The following is a 26,476-nucleotide window of genomic DNA, read 5'->3' on the forward strand; positions in this document are numbered from 1 at the left end:
AGTAATTGCAGTGGAAAATGTGGTTAACATCCATTCATGCATGGGGAAAAAAATACCGTCAAATACCGTGAAACTGGGATAATTTAGAAAAATACCATGATATAGAATTTTGGTCATACCGCCCACCCCTAATTGTGCCTACGTGACCACATGGTAATACCGAAACTATTCCGAAGCAACGTTTGCGTTGTTTTGTGTTTTTGTATCTCACACCTGCATAACACCTTTTTTGTAAGAGCATCTCTCATCTACAATGGAGCATTTGATTGGAAGAAATTATGAAGCTGGTTTTAAATGTAAAAGTCGTTGAAGTGGCGGAAGAAATTGGTAACTGCGCTGCTGCAACAAAATTCGATGTTTGTGTGAAACTGATGCAAGATTGGAGGAAGCAAGATGATGTAAAAAAAAAAAACAAAAAATAGTGTTACATTTTTGAACGGCCATATACAGTGCATCCGGAAAGTATTCACAGCGCATCACTTTTTCCACATTTTGTTATGTTACAGCCTTATTCCAAAATGGATTAAATTAATTTTTTTCCTCAGAATTCCACACACAACACCCCATAATGACAACGTGAAAAAAGTTTACTTGAGGTTTTTGCAAATTTATTAAAAATAAAATAATTGAGAAATCACATGTACATAAGTGTTCACAGCCATGAAGCTGAAAATTGAGCTCAGGTGCATCCTGTTTTCCCTGATTATCTTTGAGATGTTTCTGCAGCTTAATTGGAGTCCACCTGTGGTAAATTCAGTTGATTGGACATGATTTGGAAAGGCACACACCTGTCTATATAAGGTCCCACAGTTGACCGGTCATGTCAGAGCACAAACCAAGCATGAAGTCAAAGGAATTGTCTGTAGACCTCTGAGACTGGATTGTCTTGAGGCACAAATCTGGGGAAGGTTACAGAAAAATTTGTGCTGCTTTGAAGGTCCCAATGAGCACAGTGGCCTCCATCATCCATAAGTGGGAGAAGTTCGAAACCACCAGGACTCTTCCTAGAGCTGGCCGGCCATCTAGACTGAGTGATCGGGGGAGAATGGCCTTAGTCAGGGAGGTGACCAAGAACCCGGTGGTCACTCTGTCAGAGCTCCGGAGGTCATCTGTGGAGAGAGGAGAACCTTCCAGAAGGACAACCATCTCTGCAGCCAATCACCAATCAGGCCTGTATGGTAGAGTGGCCAGACGGAAGCCACTCCTTAGTAAAAGGCACATGGCAGCATGGAGTTTGCCAAAAGGCACCTGAAGGACTCTCGGACCATGAGAAACAAAATTCTCTGGTCTGATGAGACAAAGATTGAACTGTTTGGTGTGAATGCCAGGTGTCGCGTTTGGAGGAAAGCAGGCACCGCTCATCACCAGGCCAATACCATCTCTACAGTGAAGCATGGTGGTGGCAGCATCATGCTGTGGGGATGTGTTTCAGCGGCAGGAACTGTGAGACTAGTCAGGATAAAGGGAAAGATGACTGCAGCAATGTACAGAGACATCCTGAATGAAAACCTGCTCCAGAGTGCTCTTGAACTCAGACTGGGGCGACGGTTCATCTTTCAGCAGGACAATGACCCTAAGCAGACAGCCAAGATATCAAAGGAGTGGCTTCAGGACAACTCTGTGAATGTCCTTGAGTGGCCCAGACAGAGCCCAGAGTTGAATCCGATTGAACATCTCTGGAGAGATCTTAAAATGGCTGTGCACCGACGCTTCCCGTCCAACCTGATGGAGCATGAGAGGTGCTGCAAAGAGGAATGGGCGAAACTGGCAAAGGATAGGTGTGCCAAGCTTGTGGCATCATATTCAAAAAGACTTGAGGCTGTAATTGCTGCCAAAGGTGCATCCACAAAGTATTGAGCAAAGGCCGTAAATACTTGTGTACATGTGATTTCTCAGTTTTTTTTTTATTTTTAATAAATTTGCAAAAGCCTCAAGTAACCTTTTTTCATGTTATCAGTGTTGTGTGTAGAATTCTGAGGAAAAAAATGAATTTAATCCATTTTGCAAAATAAGGCTGTAACATAACAAAATGTGGAAAAAGTGATACGCTGTGAATACTTTCCGGATGCACTGTAAGTCGTGGTCTGATTTTATGATCGGTTTTTTTTTTTTTTGGGTTTCAGGACCTGACTTGTATGCGAGTATATACGGTAATTAACCAGCTGTTAAATATTTCAGATTTTCAGATATTTCACATTTTCGTGGCAATAGCAAGCTATGGCAAGCTCTGTCAGTTACCTACATTTTTGTTTCCAAGTTGTACTGTACATTTCATGAAGTCACTCAGCACTGCATTGGCATTTTCTAGATATGGAGGGTGAGCAGTATACCAAACAATCTAATGTTACTGTTTTCTCATATTTTTAATCTTAAAATTTGTTTTGCCAAAAAACAAAGGATCACTTTTATATTTGGTTTCTTTGTGTTCTTTGCATAAAGTACATTCCAGTAGCCATTGCTGCTTTGCTCAACATTTTCAGTACTCAATCCACTGAAAAAGTTTTTCCAGTAGTTAAAAAGTGATTTTCAATTTATTGTTGCCATAATGCTGCTTGTAATTATGATTCCTTTCACTTGTAACTGATACAAGCCAAACTGAATAATCTCTCGCTGTACACGCCAGTAGACATGAACTTAAATGCTACTTTGGCAATGGAAGGAAACTGACTCCAGTTGTTCCAGTATTTCAGTTGGTTTTCATTCCTCAGGATTTGTACTTCAGAAAGAAATCCCTGCACCTGCCGAGTAGCATGCTTGTATGTCATGTCAGTCATTGTCTAACCCGCTATGTCCTAACACAGGGTCACGGGTGTCTGTTGGAGCCAATCCCAGCCAGCACAGGGTGCAAGGCAGGAATAAATCCCTGGCAGAGCGCCAGCCCACCTCAGGGCACACACACACCCACACACATTAGGGACAATTTAGGATCACCAATGCATCCTTCCTGTGGGAGGAAATTGGAGGAAACCCACGCAGACACAGGAAGAACAATGCAAACTCCACAAAGGGAGGACCCGGGAAGTAAACCCAGGTGTCCTTACTGCGATGCAGCAGTGCTACCACTGTGCCATCGTGCTGCCCTCATGCATACATATACAGCATTATATTCTGTGTCATCTTTCATATCCAAAAGAAAGATCTGTATTTTGGCTTTTACCAGGGCTGTCAGATTAAGAAAAGAGTCTTACAATAAAAATAAGTATATGGCATTTGAATTGAATGCATGTCTGTATTGTATTTGTTGTTTTTTGAAAAATATTATTATTAATATTTTTGCTTTTCACTGTAGATCATGATCTGCTTACAAGTTGCTCATTATTGCTTAAGAGACTCGGGTGAAAACAGTGGCTTCCATGAATGTGATTGGCTCTCCCACAAAAAGCAATGCAAAGAGAAATAAGACACACACCGCACTGGCACTTTCTAACAACTATGTTCAAAAGAAAAACAAACAAAATTGTCAGAGATTGCTCAAACAAAGTAAATGCAGTCATTTTTTTTTCTTTTTTTCCCCTAGTTTTTCTTTTTTTCCCTAGAAGCCAGAGAACCTTATATCCCTGTGCCTATTTTTGCAGTAAATAAACTGAAGCATTAAATGTTTTACAAATGAAAGAAGTGTATTAAGTGTTACTTTGTGGTGGTCTTTTAAGTATTTTTTGTGTTATAATCAATTATTTAGCAGACAGCAGTTTTCAAAGTAACAAAAACAATGCAAAATGGGTTTAAGTGTTTATTTACGAAACTATTTAGTTAACACGCACTGAACAAAAATATGAAACAAAGAAGCATAGGCTATAGTTGGCTCAGTCACTTGATGAAAACTAGCGATCTTTAAATTAGGTACGTTTAACACAGAACATGCCGACCATTTAACTAATGACTAAAAACCATATGGGTTAACAATTCAGAAACACGTGTAGGCTGATCCTAAAAGTTATGTGCAAAAACAGATCTGTAAAATTCCACAATAGTGTCCAGCATGTCTTAAGTAACATGAAGCCAAAGATAGTGCAAGGTAAAACCAACAACCACTCTTTTACATTTGATTGCCATTTTTCTTTCTTGCCTTTCAAGATTTTTTATACATTCGAATTATGTTAGAATAGTGATATTCGATCCAACAGCCCTAGTTATTTACTTATAACAATGCTGTAAAGATCTCCACAGAAGTGTAATCTGGCTGTTTTCCCGAGACACCAATGTGTTCTCTTTAAGAATTTCGTTGTACATTTTGAAGAGCGTGCATGCCACCTTGTCATTTATCTTGGCACTTTTCTGTTGTGGACAATAGGGGTGCAACAATTAGTCGACGTAATCGACCGCGTCGACTACAAAAAATCGAAACGTCATAAACAGAACCTTCAATAGAGGCTCCAGTTACAAAGAACCACTTTGGTTTTTGTAACTGTAATGCACTATATTAATGTCTGGGGACAGTACCATTTGTTATTGTTTGTCAAGACTGCACACAGTCCTACCAACGAAGGCGAATGTTTGAGGAGGAGAAGAATGTAAAGGAAAATAAACATGGATAGAGGAGGGGGAAGGAGATTGGGGAAAAAAAAAACTTAGAAAGAAACTTTCTAAAGTGTTGGACCACTTCACCGAAAAAGAAAAAAAAGTTGAATACAGATTATGCAAAGTGGAGCTTTCTTTTCTGTGTATATCAAGGTTTCAACAATGATAGTTAACCCTTAAACCGACACATACTTGTGGGTTAATGCACCCCGGATGCCAAATACTTTTTAGATGTGCTTTTTAAGTAAACGTCACAATTCACAAAGAAAATGTGAAATTTTAATGGAATACGTATTTTTTTTCGTGCAGAGAGCATCACAATTACTGCAACATTGATCATTTTACACACTGCAAATGAACTGTAAAAACTATAAAAAAAAAAAAAACTACTATTATTATATGCTCAAAGTGCAACTGAAGCCATTGATGAAATTAAGTAAATCACCGAATCAACTGCACTTGAACTGGTTTCATGCACACGCACAGGGGTAAACGCTGATGATTGCAGGCTTGTCTAATGCAGCGGCTGAATCCCAAAGACTGTGAAGCTGGAGTGCTGCAGGGGCCGGCAGTGCTCATGAGCTGGCTACTCAACAAATATACGCAGTGACTGATCAACTCTGGCGTGCTGCCAAATTGCACTGTGAAACAGCTTTAGCCAGTTGCAGAGTTCAATGAATGTACGTCACCGCATATACTCGGCTTCGGCATGCTTCCAAATTGCACTGGAAACCGACTCTAGCTGTTTGTGGCGGTTTAAGTGCATATAACTTCAGTTATGTTTGCTAACGTGTTTGATGCTATTGTAAACGAGTGAATAGGAGTAGCTGATCCATCCTAGTTTTTTTTTTTTTCTTCTTTTTCGTATAATATTTGAATTCATATGAATAGTAAACCATCTCTAACTAACGTTCGGTAACTTGTGTTTTGAAGTATATCAATAATTAGCTTGTTACATATTTTAGTCCGTTATTTTTTATTTTGGCATAATATAGTACATAATGTGATAAACTATAACACTTTTCCTTCAGAGTGTGATGATTAAAACATCTTTCTCTGTCTGCAAAATCATTCTTGTGTATTCCTGCTACCTGTACTCCCTCTGAGCGTCTCTTCTCAGCAGCTGGAAACATTGTCTCAAAGGAGAGAGCCAGCCTCACACCAGAGCATGTCGAAATGCTCACGTTCCTGCACTGCAATCAGGAATATATGAACTGAATCTTTTATAAACTGTACATTATTGTTTTATTTTATTTGTATTGAAGCTTTGTTTAAAGTTTTGGACTTTAAGACACACCAGTGGCCTTTTTTAGTAGAGTTAAATGCACTTTTTTTTGTTTAAAGACTATGTGCACTTTAGTTTGTATTGTTTAATGTATTCCTTTTTTATTGTGTTGGTCACACTAATATAAAACATTGATTATTTTCAAATTCATCTTTCACTGGTTGTTATTTTAATTTGATTATTATTCATTTTAATCGTATTAATGCAGAGACATCAGGGAGACATTCACCAGGTGGACATACGTGAGCAGATGAGGTAAGACATGCACTGGAGCCCAGAACAGGATGTGCAACCACAGGTCGCAGGCGTGAAATAATCGTGACTAATCGAAAAATAAATTGAACAATTAGTCGACTACCAAAATAATCGTTAGTGGCAGCCCTAGTGGACAATCCATCTGTGATTAACTTGTTTGCATTTCATTTGATGCAAGATCCATCTGAGCTTGCAACATTTTGAGTGCCAGTGATTTTACATCTGCATCAAAATAGCGGTCTTTGTATCTCGGGTCTACTATAGTGGCAACACAGTACATGGGTTCTGTGTAAATATCAATGAGACGAGTATTTGCAGCCTCCAAGAGAGTGCTTTTACTGGTTTTGACTCCGAAGTCAGTATGACCGCTTTTGGTCAACAGTTGTTTTAAAGCATTAACTGAGGGAATAACATTAGAAGCAAAGGTTTCAGACTGGCAAATTCCTTTTGTCAGTTGTTCAAATGGAGCATGGAGTGTGATTATGTTCTCGTTCAAACCCCACTGATTAGGCATTAGAGTTGCAGGTATCTCAAAATCGGAGATATAAGCCCCAAGGGCTCTTTTCTGCTCCAGAAAGCTTTGCAGCATATAGAATGTGCTGTTCCATGTAGTCGAAATGTCTTGTTGAATCATTTTCGGCTGCATACCAAGTTCAGTTTGTATAGTTTTGAGACGCGAGTTGGCTAATTTTGAATGCTTAAAGTGACCGACTATTTTTCTGCCGATCGCTATAGTATCCGAGATGCTGTGCTGGGATAGTACGCCATCATTCATGGCAAACTTGGGATCCCACATTCTTCCATATCCTTTGCAATATTGCGTGCATTGTCGCGTAATACTACATGAACATCCTCTTTGGGTATTTTCCATGTTTCAAACATTGTTTTAAATGCCACAGAGAGTGCAGCACCCGTGTGTGATCCACAGCATTATTGAGCATGCAAGATTGCTTTCTGAAATTCAAAATTGTGGTCGATCCACTGAGCAGTTAAACTAAGCATACTAATAGCACTCGTATCAGATGTCCATATATCGGTGGTAAAGCTTATGGCTGTGACAAGTTCAGCAAGCAGTAGTTGCACATGACTTTGCACAATCTTATGTAACTGTGGAAGCGCTATGTCAGAAAAATAACAGCGACTGGGTATCTGGTAATGGGGCTCAAGATGCTCAAGCAGCCTTCGAAATCCCGTATCTTCTACAACAGAAAATGGCTGATCGTCCAGAGCAATAAATTACATCACCTTTGCAGTAATTGTTTGAGTTTTAGGGTTATCTTTATCAAATTTCTTAGATTTTTTTCAAGTAGCTGATCAACACATTGAGCAACTGCAGTTTTTGATTTTGTGCGCGATGGCGCAGGATTCTCCTCTTTTGCTCTGAGGAATTGTGTATATTTCTCAGGATTGCGTGTCTTCAAGTGTGTAATTAAGTTGGTGGTATTGAAATTTTGCACTTTGGTCCCTCCACGCAAAACATTAGTTGAACCAGTGTTGCAAATGGCATATTTTATGTCACTGTCACTCACTTTGAAAAACTTCCAGACCTCAGATATTTTCGCACAGTAGCCCAGCATCACCTAAACGTCTGGCACATCTGCAACACATTATTGGTCCAATTTAGTCATCGGTCCAATGCCGATACAATTATTTTAACCCATTATCTGCTGATACAGATATAAATCTGATATTATTATGCATCCCTGGTTATTACCTTATTTATAATGTGGTAAATAATGAGAGGAGAGGGTTAACTTTTGGCATCCTTGCAATCACTGCCTCAGTTGCTTTACAGCTAATGTTATTATTTCTCTTGCTTGCTTTAAACATTTCCTGCACAATTTCCCTATATTGTTCAGTATTGGGTGTGTGCGTGGTAAGCCTGGTTAAAACTTCACGCGTCTGTGCTGGTTGTGAGGGCTGCATGGAAGAAATGTAATCAGAAGTGGTAATGTGCACTGGTTTTTTGTTTTGCACTGTGCACAGTGGTGAATTTCAAGGAGAGTCTGGTTAAATGGGTGCCAGAATGGTGAATGGGGGGCTGAATATGACGCAACAAGTCATCATGGTGCATTTAGAAATATTTGTTGTACATATCTTCATCGTGTAGATCACCCACTTATGATGATGATATACTCTCCTTCCCTTCGTTGCTTTTGGTTAATGAGTCTGATGCACCACATACTCCTAGTGTTGTGTCTTTTTTTTTTTCTCTTTCCTTTCCTTTCCAGCCAGCAATGACTGGCACAGCTCTTCTTCCATCAGAAGAGTGAGTCTCACTTTCTCTGCTCTGAAATTATGTGACATTGACCAAATGCTGCCACCTACTGACTAAGAGAATATCAGCTTAGCATTTGAACAGGCTGCCACAGGAATACATGCATTTTGGTCGCTGGCAGTGTGCTCACTTTATGTTGTCTATGCTCAGGCTTCAGTCTGTGATTATAAAGAAGATGGTCTGCCATGCTATAAGCAGCTGCCTTTAAAAGTGGCACCCAGGTTAAGGTGGTATTTGATGAATTGAGCCTTTTGTTTTTTATCAGTTTGTTTTTGATTATGTAAATATTGCATGGATCAGAGATCCTAAATATCTGGTTGTCCCGGGGCTGCTGAGTCTGTAGTGTATTTGTCCAGACTTAAACACTTTTTTCCACAATGGTGTTTTTTTTTTTTTTTAAGTAAAACTTGACTGCATGCAGTAGCTGGTAAACTGGCATGTTAATTTTGTCTTTCAACCTGCAGCAGCACATGAAATATGAACATTTGTTTGTGGATGTGGGTTCATTTTATCTAGACAGTTCTAAAATTACCTTTGTGTGAAGTATGTGTACTGCTGTCTCTGTTAGATAGAGAAGCTTGTGATACTGTGTTTTCAGTTCAGGGAGAGTGGTTACAAACCAGAACATCACTCCGTCCATAGGCAGCCTACATTTGAAAAGCAAAAACCTACTCTTTGTTATTGGACAGAAACTGGTTTGTTTTATTTATACTTTGTTAAATAATGATCTGAAATATACTGCCATTTCGCAAGTCACTAAAAGTCACATGGAATTTGTTTCTTTTTTAAGGAGTGTTTTTTTCACACTGCATTTAACATTCACATTTCATTTTTAAGTAAAAATGCAGTGAATTTTCTGATTTATTTAATATTTTCTTAGTACATGTATAACATACAAGTAAGAATTTAATTGTACATAGTACACAGGACACCAGACTTTCCTTTAATTGCCTTGACTTTTGTTTTCTTAACCCACAGGAGGTCACGGCCAGTAGTCGACATTATGTGGATAGACTGTTTGATCCTGATCCACACAAGGTGCTTCAGGGTGTGATGTGAGTAGTTCTAGTTTTACAAATGTTAATTATAAAGTGAATCAATACATTGTAAAAAAATTAATTTTCATATCAAGTTGTGCTGAATGGTCAAAACACCACTGATATTAAATTCTACTTAGAATATATTTGTTCTTTGAAAAAATATCTAATTGCAGAATATTCCTGAAATTTATAAGAGCTTTCTGTTTTTTATTAAACTTAAGCTTTGCAAAACATTCAAGAATCAAACTGTAAATCTGATTTTATGTTACTAAAGTGTAACCAGCTGCATAATGATTAAAATCTAAAAGTACATAAATATTTTGTCTTTGGGTGTACAGGTTAGTTTGCTACCTGTCATTTTACACTGAATGGTCTGTTTATTAGGCACAGTATTTAATTAATACTACAGAATTTGTGGAGCACATACATTGGTATGTTTTGGTGTTTTAATGGCTGAAGCACTGTTATGCTTTGTAGGCAGTGACAGTACAGTTAAAGTAAAAAGTATGTGAACCCCTAGGAATTATCCATATTTATGGTTAATTCCCATATAAAATATTGTCGTATCTTCATGTCAGTCACAATAATGAACAAACAGTTTCCTATAACTAAAGATACATAGATTTTCAGAGAATTCTTGACCATATTGAATAAATCATTCAGATTGTGAAACTAAAGATTGGAAAAAGTAAGTAAACCCTAAGCTAATGACTTTTTAAAAAGCTCATTGCAGTCAGAATTTTTCACACCTGGAAGCAATTTAATGAAACGAGTTCAGAGGTGTGGCCTAGAATTACTTTGATTGATAGAAAACACTATAAAGTTTTGAGTTTGGGCTTTTGACAAGAAGCATATCCAGATGGGAATCATACCTCGCACAAAAGAGCTGTCTGAAGAGCAACAGTCGAGAATTGTTAATCTACATAAGGCTGAAAAGGGTTACAAAGTCATCTCAAAGATTTTAGATATTCATCAGTCTGCTGTTAGGCAAGTTGTCTATAAATGGAGACAATTTGGTATTGTGGTCTAGAAGTGGGTGCCCTGCCAAGATGACCCCAACAGCACAACGCAAAGTCAGAAATGAGGTAAAGAAGAACCCTAGAGTGACAGCAAAGGACCTGAAGAAGTCATTAGAACTGACTAATCTCTCTATTCATGAGTCAACTACAGTAATCCCTCCTCGATCGCGGGGGTTGCGTTCCAGAACCCCCCGCGATAGATAAAAATATGTGAAGTAGAAACCATATGTTTGTATGGTTATTTTTATATATTTTAAGCCCTTATAAACTCTCCCACACTGTTAGCATTATTAGAGCCCTCTAGACATGAACACCCTTTAGTCAAAAGTTTAAACTGTGCTCCATGACAAGACAGAGATGACAGTTCTTTCTCACAATTAAAAGAATGCAAACATATCTTCCTCTTCAAAGAATGCCTGTCAGGAGCAGAGAATGTCAGAGAGAGAGAGAGCGTGAGAGAAAAGCAAACAATCAAAAAATCAATACGTGCTTTTGGGCTTTTAAGTATGCTGAAGCACCACGATAAAACAGCATTTTTTAGAGGAGCGTCCATAGCCTCTAGGCAAACAGCCCTCTGCTCACACCCCCTCCGTCAGGCGCAGAGAATGTCAGAGAGAGAGAGAGAAAAGCAAACAATCAAGCACCACGCGGGAAGCATATTGTATATCATTGAGGAGTTTTATTTAATACGTAATACATGCTCTGATTGGGTAGCTTCTAAGCCATCCGCCAATAGCGTCCCTTGTATGAAATCAACTGGGCAAACAAACTGAGGAAGCATGTACCATAAATTAAAAGACCCATTGTCCGCAGAAATCCGTGAACCAGCGAAAAATCCGTGATATATATTTAGATATGCTTACATTTAAAATCCGCGATGGAGTGAAGCCGCGAAAGTCGAAGCGCGATTATAGCGAGGGATCACTGTATACGCAAAACATTGAACAAGAAAGGATTACATGGCAGGACACCAAGAAGGAAGCTACTGCTATCAAAAAAGAACATTGCTGAACGCCTGAAGTTTGCAAAAGAGCACTTGGACACTCCACAACGGTCCTGGGAAAATGTTTTGTGAAGTGATGAAACCAAAATTGAACTATTTGGGAGGAACAAGCAGAACTTCATTTGGTGTAAAAAGTGCACTGCATATCAACATCAAAACATCATCCCTACAGTAAAGTATGGTGGAGGGAACATCATGATTTAGGCCTGCATTGCTGCATCAGGGCCTGGACAGCTTGCCGTCACTGAGGGGAAAATGAATTCACAAGTTTATCAACAGATTCTCCAGGATAATGTGAGGGTGTCTGTCCGTCAACTTACACTCATAAGAGGCTGGACAGTGCAACAGGACAATGACCTCAAAAATCGCAGCAAATCCACAGCACAATGGCTTCAGAAGAACAAACTCTGCCTTTTGGAGTGGCATAGTTAGAGCCCAGATCTCAATCCTATTGAGATGCTGTGGAATAACTTGAAGAGAGCCATACATAGAAGACAACCAAAAAATATGGAAGAGTTAAGGCAGTTCTGCAGGGAAGAATGGGCTAAAATTCAATGTGCAGGTCTGATCTGCAGTTATAGGAAGCGCCTGGTTGAGGTTATTGCTGCCAAAGGAGGGTCAAGCAGTTATTAAATCCCAAGGTTCGCTTACTTTTTCCACTACCACTGTGAACAGTGAATGCATTTGAAAAATAAAAACATGAAAGAGTAGAATTTTTTGTGTGTCATTAGGATAAGCTCATTGTGTATACCGGTACCTGTGACTTAGATGAAGATCAGATCACTTTTTATGACAAATTCATGCAGTAAATCAGATAATTCCAAAGGGTTTGCATAGTTTTTGCTTTGACTGACTGTATATATGTATGTGATGTGAATCTATTTGTGTTGTCAGTAAACAGGTAATATTTCCTTTTCTTTTCCTTTCTTTTCTGTTTCACCATTTTCTGGGTAGTGTATTATAGAAGGGTTCAAGGGAGTGGGCATATTAATTAGTGTTTGTTTAGTTGTTACAGATCTGGGGCCTCATGTATAAACAGTGCGTACGCACAGAAATGTTGCGTAAGAACTTTTCCACGTTCAAATCGTGATTTATAAAACCTACACTTGGCATAAAGCCACGCACTTTTCCACGGTACCTCATGCCTTGTCGTACGCAAGTTGTCCGCTCGGTTTTGCAGACTGGCGGCACCCAGCGTCAAAGCAGTGCTACTGTTCCTGTGTGGTTACTCATTATTTTCATGACGCGGCTTTATAAATACACAGAAACTAACAGCATATTGTTTATTAGTGTAACGCATCTGATTGTAATTAACTCAACAATATAATGGTCCAGGGAACAGCCATAGTATTCCAAATACCATAACTGCTTTAGCGTTGTTACTCTCACTGCACCTTCCTCTTCTTATTTTTCTTCTTCTTCTTTCAGCTGCTCCCGTTAGGAGTTGCCACAGTGGATCATCTTTTTCCATATTACTCTCACTGCACGACTCGGAGTATTTATATCACTGTATCTGAGTGTGAATCACAGCAGCAACTGATCGGAAAAAGAATTATCGGTATACAGCTTCAAGGACACTCTGTCTCAGCCACTGCAAAACGTTTTAAAGCCTTTCCTGTACAGACCTCGCGGTTCAGAAACAGTTTAATCCCAAGAACTTTAAATGTACTCAATCAATTGCTCCTTGTAGAACTGTTTGTACTTATAAGTACAATCACCCCACTGTAAACTTGCACTATAGTTATAATTATAATGTATTTACATATGATGACGATATCATTTTTAAGGTGAAATGCAGCAAAATATGTTCGTTAAATTATACAGATAAAACTTTAACTTCGTTTAAATAATCTATATTCTTCACTGGGAGTGTCGTTAAGGATAGAATAATTAAACATGTACTACGAAGATATTTCGGTGGTGTTTAAACGTTTTGAAGAATCGGCGCTAAGCTTACAGGTGGCTCAACTTCTATTACAGAGCTGATTGTGTGGCGATCGGTTACTTAGGGAAAGAAAAGCACTGACTGCAGTGACGGCCACGCCAATATATATTGAATATAAAACAGAAAGGGAAAAGCACAACATAGCTAAAAACGCACCGACATATTTCGGCAAACGTTAAATGCTTGTGTCATGAGCACCCTGAGTACTGCTGCAATAAATTTCTTTAATCGAAGTGAAACACGTGTTTAATAACGTGCTTTAACTCCTATCATCATGAAAATGACATCACGTATACATCTCAGTATTTTAGTTATTCAGAGAGCTGTAATATCACGAATGTAATGGGCTCTGTGTCCAGTTGGAGGAAGAGAGCTGGTTTAAGAAGCAAGTAGTGATTCACACACACAGAGCACATAGAAGATCAAATACAAAACAAAGCATTTAACGTGCTACTTTAATTACGATGTGATTTGAGAAACTGGTTAATTAAACGATTTTAAGATGAAGTTTATGATGTTCTACTTTAATGACAAAATAAACTACGTGATTAAAGTGGAAATGTCGTGATTAAAGTTGACATTTCGTGCTTTTTCCCCACCGTGTGCCTTTTTCTCTGTACCCTAATAAGCTTTCATATGACAGTGACATCAGACAGTAGGCTTACAACTCGGCTTCTCACGGCGACTTTGATATGTGACTTCTTTTTTATTTCCGGCACTGTGCGATTTTGTGAATGTGAGTTTTCAAGTTTCTCCAACACGCTATGTCACTCGATCAACTTCCTTTTGTTGATTTATACCACGGTTTATTTGAACAAATAGTATGTTTTTCCTTTGCCTCCACTTGGTATTCGCTGAAATTCTTATATTTTCCCCCGTGCTTTTCCCATTGTCTTTTCACAGAAGGCTGAGCTTAAGGGCGATTTATATTGATTTGCATATTCAAAGAGGCGTAATTCTGGGAGGAGTTGGGGCGTTACATAATGCGCGTGCACGACCGTTAGTTTTCACGCTGATCGGGATTTATGTAGCGGAAGAACGTGGACGTTGGAGTACGCACAGATTCCTGCATCTGGATTTTTCTGTGCATAAGCACATTTCGGCTTTTGTGCTTACGCCATGTTATAGTGCGAGTTCTACGCACGGCGTTATACATGAGGCCCCTGGGGAGGATTGCTTAAAAGGTGTTTATAGTTTTGTTTGATTTATAATATATATTCTTGTTTGTTTAAATAATTGTTAGGGTGGTTATTTCCTTTTGTAAATTCTTAAAGAACATCTCCAGCTGAGGGGATCAAATTGGGGCTAAGGTTCTTTCTGGTTCCATTCCTGATAATGTTAGTTTTTCCTAAGAGTAGGAGATTTTCGTGTGTGCTGCGCTCCTCATCCTACTTTAAGAGGAACTCACTACAGTATTCCATTGTAGAGTTTGATCTGTGTTTTGGATTGTTATTTTGTTGTAGGATAGTGTGATGTTTACTGCCAGAATTTTCTGGTATTTATTTGAATACATTCAAATATTCAAACATACCATAGGACTTGTTTTCAAAATGCATCAGGCTTGTTTAGATGTGTATTTGCAAACTTTAGGTACTGAATTTTGTGGCTAGGATGCAGAAAAGACTATCTTCTGCTGACTCTACCATGAAGGTCATATTGGTGCAGGTGTCGCTCCACAGTAGAACAGTGCATCACCACTCCAGAGTCAGCTAAATCTTCTTCAAATGGGGATTTTTATTTGCCTTTCTAGCAATGCAACAAGCAGTTCTTTCAGAAAGTTTTCTTGGTCTTCCAGACCTCAACTTGACTCCACTGTTCCTGTTAATTGCCATTTTGTAATAACATTACGAACTGAGGAAACAGCTACTTGAAAATACTTTGGTATCTCCTTGTAGTCTTTTCCTGCTTTATGAGCATCAATTATTTTATTTGTCAGAGTACTATGTAGCTGCTTAGAGGAGCCCATGGCTGGTGATTGTTGGGACAAGGTTTGAGGTGTCAGTGAATTTATACAGGGTTGCATTTTGCATCACCTGTAGATTCCTAATGATAAGAAGCTAATTGAGGTCTGAAACCTTGGTAAAAGCTATTGGGGACCTCCAATATTTTGGGGTGCCCAAGCTTTTGCATGGTGCTATTTTCTGTTTTTTTCTCAGTACAATTGTACAAAACAAAAAGTAAAAGAAATGTGTCATCTTTAACTTTGTCTTTTGGTGATTAGTTCATCTTCAGCTCACTTAACTATTCACAGAAACAGACATATTGAGCAGGGATGACCAAACTTTTGCATGCCACTGTACTGTTTTGCAGAAGGTGTCCCCCTTTTTGGAAACCATTTGGTGTCCCATTTTAGAAGCATTTTGTCTCTTGCACTTAAACAATCTTTTCAGAACAAGTATTGCCTGTTTGTCAAGTTTGGAGATGATAAAATGGTGCTGGGACTGATAAGCAGGGATGATGAAACAGAATACAGAGATGAGGTGGAACGGCTGTCTGCAAAGTTTGAAGAAAACAATCTATCTCTCAATGTTGACAAGACAAAAAAGATAATCGTGGACTTCAGAAAGTTACATCCTGGCCACATCCCACTCAGCATTAACAGTTTAGATGTGGAGACTTTTAGGAGTACCAAGTTCCTCTGTGTGCACATAACTGAGGAACTTATGTGGACACATAACACCTCATCACTAATCAAGAAAGCCCAGCAGAGACTACTCTTCCTGAGGTGGCTGAAGCGAGCAAGTCTTTCCCCCTTCCATCCTCACCATGTTCTACAGAGGCACCATTGAGTGTTTTCTGACCAGCTGCATTACAGTTTGGTATGGCAACTGCAACATATCTGACCGCAAGCGCCTGCAAAGGATAGTGAAGACGGCAGAGAACCTTATTGGGGTGCCTCTCGCTTCACTAAAGGAAATATTTTACAAATGCTGTATCCAAAAGCCCTTCAGCATTGTGCAAGACCCCTTACTCCCCTCACCTGGACTTTTCACAATATCCAAGAGAAGATACTGTAGCATCAAAGCCAGATCTGCCAGGCTGCAGGAGAGTTTTTACCCCCAAGGGGTAAGACTCCTTAACATCATGCTGCCCCCGGGATCTTCCACACTGCTTCTGCCACCTCTAAAAACAGAACTTATATACATGCAAGCCACTTTACTGCAATGATGAGTGGGCATGTAGAAAAAAAAACTGAAAATCTCATACTAACCTTCAAGTATTTTGACACTCTTGATATCCTTCTGCTGTGAAACATTCCGACCTGTCATTGGTTACACATGTCTTAAACAACTATTATCATACACTGATAATTTCTGTATTATCTACATCTGTTATTTATTATTTATTTATTATATTACATATCTATTGAGTATATTTATGTATCTAGATTGCAAATACCATACATTGCATCAATGTTCATATTGCTAACTACACATCAATATTGATGCTACTTCTTTGTCTTGTCTTTGCACAATGTCTTGTTTGTGTTTTCATTTTAAATTTAAATTTTAATTATATTTTTAATTTATTATTTGCATGTCATGTTACACTCTGGACCCTGAGATTTGCAATTTTGTCTATCTGTATACTTGTATATGGTTGAGATGACAAAGTTCACTTTGACTTTGTAGTATTCTAATATTTCCTTTTTTCTGTTTTTTTCTAACCAATTTAAACTTGTGGCAGTTTACTGCTTACCTTTTCACCATTTTAAGTCATGGCCTGACTGTTTAAATTTCTAGAAAAACTGAGGTGGTGTAAAATTTATGACTGGTAATGAACATACATTTTCATACCAGTTACTTCCAGTTCTGGGTCACTGGGTTGAGGCAATAACTTTGCTGGCAGCCCTGGGTGCAGGGCAGGGAGCAGCTACGGATATTGCCCCAGAGCTAGTCATACATACATACATACACACACACACCCACCCCTAAACCATTCACACAGGGGGCAATATAGAGTGGTCCAATCAAGCTATACAACACATTTTTGGCAATCAAGTTGAACACTGGCATAATCAAAACAGTTGAGTGGAAAATTCAGAAAATAGTGAGTACCAATATGAAACACTGCCAGCATTGTGTCACCATACAAGTACATAAAATCTGTGTAACATTTGATTGGGTTGAGTGGGGTCCTCACATGAAACTATGAGTTGTTGGTAATTTAAGTTGAATCTGGAAGAGTCCTACTCAGGAGACTAACATAGGGAGAATATACAGCACCTTAACTGTAAAACTGCATGCTACAGTGTTTCAGAGTTTTACTATGAGCAGTACTTACAGATCAAGAGTAGCATCAAGTCTTTTAGTTAACAAAAACAATAATAGACTCAAAATAGTCAAAACTCTGAACAGAATGTGACTTTTTTTTTTTTTTAAATTAAACTTCATGTCTTATGTGAGTCTACCAAACGGTTCCCGTGCACTATGTGTAGCGGTACTTCTGGATGAGCTGTTGGACACATAATATATTTCCTGCCTTTTACACACACCTGTGACATATATATGTCCAATCATAGACAATTATACATCATTGGAATGCTCTCAACTATCAAATGGTAATGAGCCTTTCACTTTATGCAGCTTGATGTAGGTGGGATCTTTGGTAAAACTAGGTTCACTCAGCTGTTATGCACTGCTCATCTTGGCATATACGTAAATCACATATTTTAATAATGAATGAGAGCATACAGCATGGAAACATATATTTGAAAGAAAATATTCTTGGGTATGTAAAAACACCATTATTACTTTTGATTGACTTGTGAGTCTCTTGCAACATACAAAAACAACTTTTAAATATGTTGCAAAAGTGGTTAAATTGGGAATGCAAGTTATAACTCGGACTTACCTGTTTTTTATTATTATTACTAGCAAAATACCCACGCTTCGCAGCGGAGAAGTAGTGTGTTAAAGAAGTAATGAAAAAGAAAAGGAAACATTTTGAAAATAACGTTAACATGATTGTCAATGTAATTGTTTTGTCACTGTTATGAGTGTTGCTGTTTGTTTATTTACTTATTTATTTATTTATTTATTTTTATATATATATATATATATATATATATATATATATATATATATATATATATATATATATATATATATATATATATAAAAATACAGTAATCCCTCCTCGATCGCGGGGGTTGTTCCAGAACCCCCCGCGATAGATGAAGATCCGCGAAGTAAAAGCCATATGTTTCTGTAGTTATTTTTATATATTTTAAGCTCTTATAAACTCTCCCACACTGTTAACATTCTTAGAGCCCTCTAGACATGAAATAACACCCTTTAGTCAAAAGTTTAAACTGTGCTCCATGACAAGACAGAGATGACCGTTCTTTCTCACAATTAAAAGAATGCAAATAGATCTTCTCTTCAGGAGCAGAGAATTTCAGAGAGAGTGCGCTCGCAAAGAAAAGCAAAAAATCAATACGTGTGCTTTTAAGTTTGCCGCGACATTTTTTAGAGGAACGTCAGTATCTTCTAAGCAAACAGCCCCTCTGCTCACACCTCCTCCGTCAGGCGCAGAGAACGTCAGAGAGAGAGTGAGATTAAAACAAACCATCAAAAAATCAATAAGTGTGCTTTTGGAGGCACCGCGATAAAGCGGCATTTCTTAGAGGTGCGTCCGTATCCACTAGGCAAACAGCTTCTGTGCAAACAGCACCTCTGCTCACACCCCCTCCGTCAGGCGCAGAGAATGTCAGAGAGGGTGAGATAGAGACAGAGACAAGCAAACAATCAAGCTCCGCGCGGGATGCATATCTTATAGCATTGAGGAGTTTTAGTTAATATGTAATACATGCTCTAATTGGGTAGCTTCTAAGCCATCCGCCAATAGCGTCCCTTGTATGAAATCAACAGGGCAAACAAACTGAGGAAGCGTGTAGCATAAATTAAAAGACCCATTGTCCGCAGAAATCCGCGAACCAGTGAAAAATCCGTGATATATATTTAGATGTGCTTACGTTTAAAATCCGCGAAAGTCGAAGCGCGATATAGCGAGGGATTACTGTATATACACAGGCATACATACATATACATATATATATATATATATATAAACACTGCTCAAAAAAATTAAAGGAACACTTTGAAAACACATCAGATCTCAATGGGAAAAAGAAATCCTCCTGGATATCTATACTGATATAGACTGGGTAATGTGTTAGGAATGAAAGGATGCCACATCGTTTGATGGAAATGAAAATGATCAACCTACAGAGCCCTGAATTCAAAGATGCCCCAAAAATCAAAGTGAAAAAATTATGTGGCAGGCTAGTCCATTTTGCCAAAATTTAATTGCAGCAACTCAAAATTGTACGCAGTAGTTTGTATGGCCCCTGTGTTCTTGTATACATGCCTGACAACATCGGTGCATGCTCCTAATGAGACAACAGATGGTGTTGTGGGAGATCTCCTCCCAGATCTCGACCAGGGCATCACTGAGCTCCTGGACAGTCTGAGGTGCAACCTGGTGGCATTGGATGGACCAAAACATAATGTCCCAAAGGTGTTCTATTGGATTTAGGTCAGGAAAGTGTGGAGGCCAGTCAATGGTATCAATTCCTTCATCCTCCAGGAACTGCCTGCATACTCTCACCACATGAGGCCAGGAATTGTCGTGCACCAGGAGCCACAGCACCAGTATAGGGTCTGACAATGGGTCCAAGGATTTCATCCTGATACCTAATGGCAGCCAAGGTGCCTTTGTCAAGCCTGTAGCGGTCTGTGTGACCCTCCATGGATATGCCTCCCCAGACAATCATTAACCCACCACCAAAGTGCTCATGCTGAATGATGTTACAGGCAGCATAATGTTCTCCATTGCTTCTCCAGACCCTTTCACTTCTGTCACGTGCTCAGGGTGAACCTTCTCTCATCTGTGAAAAGCACAGGGCACCAGTGGTGCATGTGCCAATTCTGGTATTCTATGGCAAATGGCAATCGAGCTGCATGCTGCTGGGCAGTGAGCTCAGGGCCCATTAGAGGACATGGGGCCCTTGGGTCACCCTCATGAAGTCTTTCTGGTTGTTTGGTCAGAGACATTCACACCAGTGGCCTGTTGGAGGTCATTTTGTAGGGCTCTGACAGTGCTCATCCTGTTCTGCTTTTCCCAAAGGAGCAGATACCGGTCCTGCTAATGGGTTAAGAACCTTCTATTGCCATATCTAGCTCTTCTACAGTAACTGCTTGTCTCCTGGAATCTCCTCCATGCCCCTGAGACTGTCCTAGAAGACACAGCAAACCTTCTGGCAATGGTACATATTGATGTGCCATTCTGGAGAAGTTGGACTACCTGTGCAGGTATCACCTCATGGTACCAGTAGTGACACTGACTGTAGCCAAATGAGAAACTAGTGAAAAACAGTCAGAAAAGATGAGGAGGGAAAAATGTCAGTGGCCTCCACCTGTTAAACTATTCCTGTTTTGGGGGTCCATCTCATTGTTGCCCCTCTACTGCACCTGTTGTTAATTTCATTAACACCAAAGCAGCTGAAACTGATTAACAACCACCTCTGCTACTTAACTGACCAGATCAGTATCCCAGAAATTTCATTGACTTGATGCTATACTCTCATTAAAAAGTGTTCCTTTAATTTTTTGAGAGATATATATATATATATATATATATATATATATATATATATATATATATACACATACATACATACATACATACAGTGGAACCTTGGTATACGTCCTTGATTCGTTCCAGACCCTTTGACTTATACCAAACAAATTTTTCCCATAAGAAATAATGGGATAATGATTAATCCATTCCCATGAAAAAAAAAATCCTATTGCTATTGGCATATTATACATTGATGGGGGTGTATAAAATAATTTAGAATTACCAGAGCCTACGATAAAACTCGTAATTCCGTCCCACCTTAAATTGCTTCTTAAATCTCTTCAAACCTCTCCGCCAGCGTCCTTTGTCCTCTAAATGTGCTGATAAAGAGAAGCTAGGAGCACCGGCTATTCCATCCCCCCACCAATTTAGAACGTGCACGAACTTCTCCCAGCTCATGCCTTGATTGATTTTCTGGGAGTGAAGTGGAGTTTTAGAGTGGAAATTCTAGTGTTAATACTAAAATACATAAATACAAAAGCAATTAGATGAAATAAATGAAAATTTTACCTCACTTTACTTTTTAATAACATCTTTGTTTTTCACAATCATAGATGCCGTCGTTCTCGGCAAACAGTATGCAACAGCCATGTCCCGGATACGCATGCCACCTTCATACTTTTCAACAATCAATTCAAATTTACATGAAAAAAACACAAAATCGCGTTGTGACGATGCAGGTTTGCTGTATGCTCCCATCTGCTGCCGGGGAGCCCTTGAACCCTACACCGTCGATAATGTGCCTCACTGCTAACCTCATCGGTAAAGCAAGGGGATGGTGAAAAAGTGCAAAGTGCTTTTATTAAAACAATTAACAAAACAAGGTGTTCAAATTAAAATGCAGTCTCCAAAGTTCCAATAAATAAAATCAGAAGTGAAACGTGGAGGTTAAAAACAATACAAAAAAGTCTTCTTAAAAACAACGAAGTTAAAATAGAGCAGGAAGCATTCTTTAAAAATTAAAAAAACCAAGAAGAAGCCCGGTGCCTTTTTACCCTGCTTCCCAAAAGGGTAGTCACCCTACTTGCAGCTGACGTTAACTAATATTATATATATATATATATATATATAAAATATACACACACATATATACACACACGTGGACAAAATTGTTGGTACCCTTCAGTCAATGAAAGAAAAACTCAAAATGGTCACAGAAATAACTTTAATCTGACAAAAGTAATAATAAATAAAAATTATATGAAATTTAACCAATGAAAGTCAGACATTGATTTTCAACCATGCTTCAACAGAATTATTTAAAAAATAAACTCATGAAACAGGCCTGGACAAAATGATGGTACCCTAACTTAATATTTTGTTGCACAACCTTTTGAGGCAATCACTGCAATCAAACGATTCCTGTAACTGTCAATGAGACTTCTGCACTTCTCAGCAGGTATTTTGGCCCACTCCTCATGAGCAAACTGCTCCAGTTGTCTCAGGTTTGAAGGGTGCCTTTTCCAGACGGCATGTTTCAGCTCTTTCCAAAGATGCTCAATAGGATTGAGGTCAGGGCTCATAGAAGGCCACTTTAGAATAGTCCAATGTTTTCCTCTTAGCCATTCTTGGGTGTTTTAGCTGTGTGTTTTGGGTCATTGTCCTGTTGCAAGACCCATGACCTCGACTGAGACCAAGCTTTCTGACACTGGCCAGCACATTTCTCTCTAGAATCCCTTGATAGTCTTGAGATTTCATTGTACCCTGCACAGATTCAAGACACCCTGTGCCAGATGCAGCAAAGCAGCCCCAGAACATAACAGAGCCTCCTCCATGTTTCACAGAAGGGACAGTGTTCTTTTCTTGATATGCTTCATTTTTCTGTCTGTGAACATAGAGCTGATGTGCCTTGGCAAAAAGTTCAATTTTTGTCTCATCTGTCCATAGGACATTCTCCCAGAATCTTTGTGGCTTGTCCACATGTAGTTTGGCAAATTCCAGTCTGGCTTTTTATGATTTGTTTTCAACAATGGTGTCCTCCTTGGTCGTCTCCCATGAAGTCCACTTTGGCTCAAACAACGACGGATGGTGCGATCTGACACTGATGTTCCTTGAGCTTGAAGTTCACCTTGGATCTCTTTAGAAGTTTTTCTGGGCTCTTTTGTTACCATTCGTATTATCCGTCTCTTTGATTTGTCATCAATTTTCCTCCTGCAGCCACGTCCAGGGAGGTTGGCTACAGTCCCATGGATCTTAAATTTCTGAATAATATGTGCAACTGTAGTCACAGGAACATCAAGCTGCTTCGAGATGGTCTTATAGCCTTTACCTTTGACATGCTTGTCTATAATTTTCTTTCTAATCTCCTGAGACAACTCTTTCCTTCGCTTCCTCTGGTCCATGTTGAGTGTGGTACACACCATGTCACCAAACAACACAGTGACTACCTGGAGCCCTATATATAGGTCCACTGACTGATTACAAGATTGTAGACACCTGTGATGCTAATTAGTGGACACACTTTGGATTAACATGTCCCTTTGGTCACATTATTTTCAGTCTTTTCTAGGGGTACCATCATTTTTGTCCAGGCCTGTTTCATGAGTTTTTTTTTTATTAATTCTGTTGAAGCATGGTTGAAAAGCAATGTCTGACTTTTATTAGTTAAATTTCATAGAATTTTTATTTATTATTACTTTTGTCAGATTAAAGTTATTTCTGTGACCATTTTGAGTTTTTGTTTCATTGACTGAAGGGTACCAACAATTTTGTCCACGTGTGTGTATGTGTATATATATATATATATATATATATGTATATGGATCATCTCTTGGTAGTTGATCCCTTTTGAAAGGCGCTACACGACGGCTGTGGTATAGAAATTATATTTTCTATGTGAACGTCCAAATTTCAGCCTGTGGTAATGTGCTTACCGGCATTACCAGCAATTAAAAGAAAATCATTTTTGTGTCCTCTGCAGTGTTAAGAGAGAAAGGCTTTGGTTGGGGATAAAAGGAAAAAAGGTGTAAAGAAAGGAGACTTGCCTTTTTCTTTAATATAGTGTAGAGAGAGGTCTTTGCTGACGATATGAGCTTTGCGGTGGGTCACGTGTAGACTGGAGAGATGGCCCTGCCATTAACTGTCCGGGATGGCACTGTCTGTCCTCCACTCCTGTGCGTGTCTTCATAATCCGACCTGATGACCTCATAATCGTATACTTGTAAAAGAAAGTGCAAAGCGCCTTAATATTAGTTTGCCACGGTCTAGAAATGGGATCCCGTGTTTACAGTTGTCTGGGTTATAGCTCCTGGGAAGGGGGAAAAAAATTAAAAGTGTTTACTTTCACTTAAGGCAGAAGCGTCTCAAAGGCCGGCACAGCTACGCTGCCCGACCTTTGTAGTATTTTTGCAGTGCAGGAAACGCCACTTTTTGCAGACACGTTCACGTGAGCAAAACTCTCTGCGCTCTTTAGAGGTCTTGCTTTCTCTGCGTACTGCGTTCATAGTCGGTTCACGTGAGCTGCTCAGAGTACATGCATCGACGCTTCTGAGCTGTGCCTGTGCTATCTCGTGCGATCTCACGATGTCCACGGCGTTATTTAATGTTAGCTAAGACCCGGCACTTAAAAGTTTCTCGCTACAGCAATTTTAACTCCGTTACAAAGTGATCCAAAGTCTCGTTTATACCTCATGTCTTCTCATTAAACTTGCATCTTGCTAATAAAGTATTCGCCTTTTTTCTTCACCGCTCTTTGGGGGCTCTTTCTTCTTTTCTACGTACTGCGGTCATAGTCCGTTCACGTGATTACGTGGGAGGCGTGATGATGTCACACGCAGCCCCGCCCCCATGGCCATCGGGCTAACGTCCATTACAGTATGTAGAGAAAAATAGGTTCCAATTATGACCATTACGCGTAGAATTTCAAAATGAAACCTGCCCAAGTTTTGTAAATAAGCTGTAAGGAATGAGCCTGCCAAATTTCAGCCTTCTACCTACATGGGAAGTTGGAGAATTAGTAATGAGTGAGTGAGTCAGTGAGTGAGTCAGTGAGGGCTTTGCCTTTTATTAGTATAGATTCCTAAGTAATTAAATGGGCAGGCTATTTCGTATAGGTGCAATACGCTGCTTGTTAAAACGGATAACTTCCGCTCTTAAATGCACGTAGTGCTGTGTGGGCATTGTGAACTATCGTATCTGTTCAAGTTCTATTTAAATTTTAAATGTAAGTAATTTTTATTTAGTCGACAGAAATATGTTTGGTAGAACTGCAAGTTAAATTTAGTCATCATTGCATAATTTTTTCTTCACCGTAGAATTGTAAAGACTAAGTTTAACTTACTTTCCTACCAAAGATATTTCTGTCGACTAAATAGAACCTACTTATATCCAAATAGAACTTGAAAAGATATATTTTTTTGAATCTGAGCACACATTTTAGATCAACTTAACGCGCACTACATAGAGCCCCATGCTATTGTGCTCTGGCCTGCCTCTTCATTTAATCATGGGCCTCTCTACAGTTTTGTTTATTTTGTTGTAATGTTTATTAAATTTACGTATCATCTGGTCCATTGGCAGACCGTGCATCTCTCACCTAGGCCTTCAGTACTGCTCCATCTGAATCAACCCGCCCCTCAAAAAACTAATTTATGGTTAAAAAAATCTTAATATGTAGAAATAGAGTGTAAAGAGCCGTTGTATCGCAGATAACTCCTGTAGCCACAATAAATGCTTTTATTGAATAGACAAACCAGGGGTCAACAAGTTCCTTTCTACTGCAGCCACAGCCGCGACACACATAAAAATCATCAATAATAACTCATAAACTTGCAATATTATTTAGGAAAAATGCAACATTTTACTCACCAAAAATTTGTAAACAAAATCCATCCTCCTCTCTTTCCTCAAAAACAGTTCAATCACTCTGTCGTACGGATTATCCGTGCGTCTCAGTTCCATTAAAAAGTCCCTTTCTATCGCCATCGAAGCTTATGCTGAAAGTCGAATCTGCGGCTTCTGTCCAATCAATGGGTCTGAATACGGTGACGTTGCCGTATGCCTGCTAGAGGGCCATACTGACACCAACTCAAAATCTGATTGGTTGAAGCAACAGGTTAATTGACATTTATTGTGTGTTAGAGTGGCTGCTCAACGGATTGTGAAGTCCTCTCTGCCTGGCAACAAATGATGGCTGAAATGTGATTGGTTAAATGCTTTAATACGAAAATACATGCCTAGAAGCAGCACAGCCATCGGAAAAGCTATGAATGGAAGCGGACAGACTATTTGGAATTATTTAATAAGTATTCATGGACAAAACATAATTAACATCAGTTTGTGATTTGTGATATTTTTACTTATGAATATGCTAAGCACAGTCCTTCATCCGCGAATATTTACCTTATATGGGCAGGCACTCAATTACGTGGGAGGCGTAATGACGCGACAGGCAACTCTGCATCCCACGGCCATTGAGCTGCAGTCTATTACAGTATATGTACGAAAAAATAGGTTCCAGTTATAACCATTACGTGTAGAATTTTGAAATG

General features: G+C 39.1%; 1 protein-coding gene across 8 annotated transcripts in view; it reads left to right on the forward strand.

Moving 5' to 3' along the window:
- The window catches only part of armc8 (armadillo repeat containing 8), a 276,158-nt gene that overhangs the window by 26,427 nt on the left and 223,255 nt on the right, over positions 1-26,476 (forward strand). For all 8 annotated transcript variants that reach the window (XM_039756304.1, XM_039756308.1, XM_039756310.1 and 5 more), the window contains exon 2: positions 9,315-9,391. In XM_039756304.1, the coding sequence (XP_039612238.1) occupies positions 9,315-9,391 (77 nt within the window). The remainder of the gene's footprint in view (positions 1-9,314; positions 9,392-26,476) is intronic.

The sequence above is a fragment of the Polypterus senegalus genome, chromosome 6, assembly GCF_016835505.1.
Source record: "Polypterus senegalus isolate Bchr_013 chromosome 6, ASM1683550v1, whole genome shotgun sequence".
In the NCBI taxonomy this organism is placed as follows: Eukaryota; Metazoa; Chordata; class Cladistia; order Polypteriformes; family Polypteridae; genus Polypterus; species Polypterus senegalus.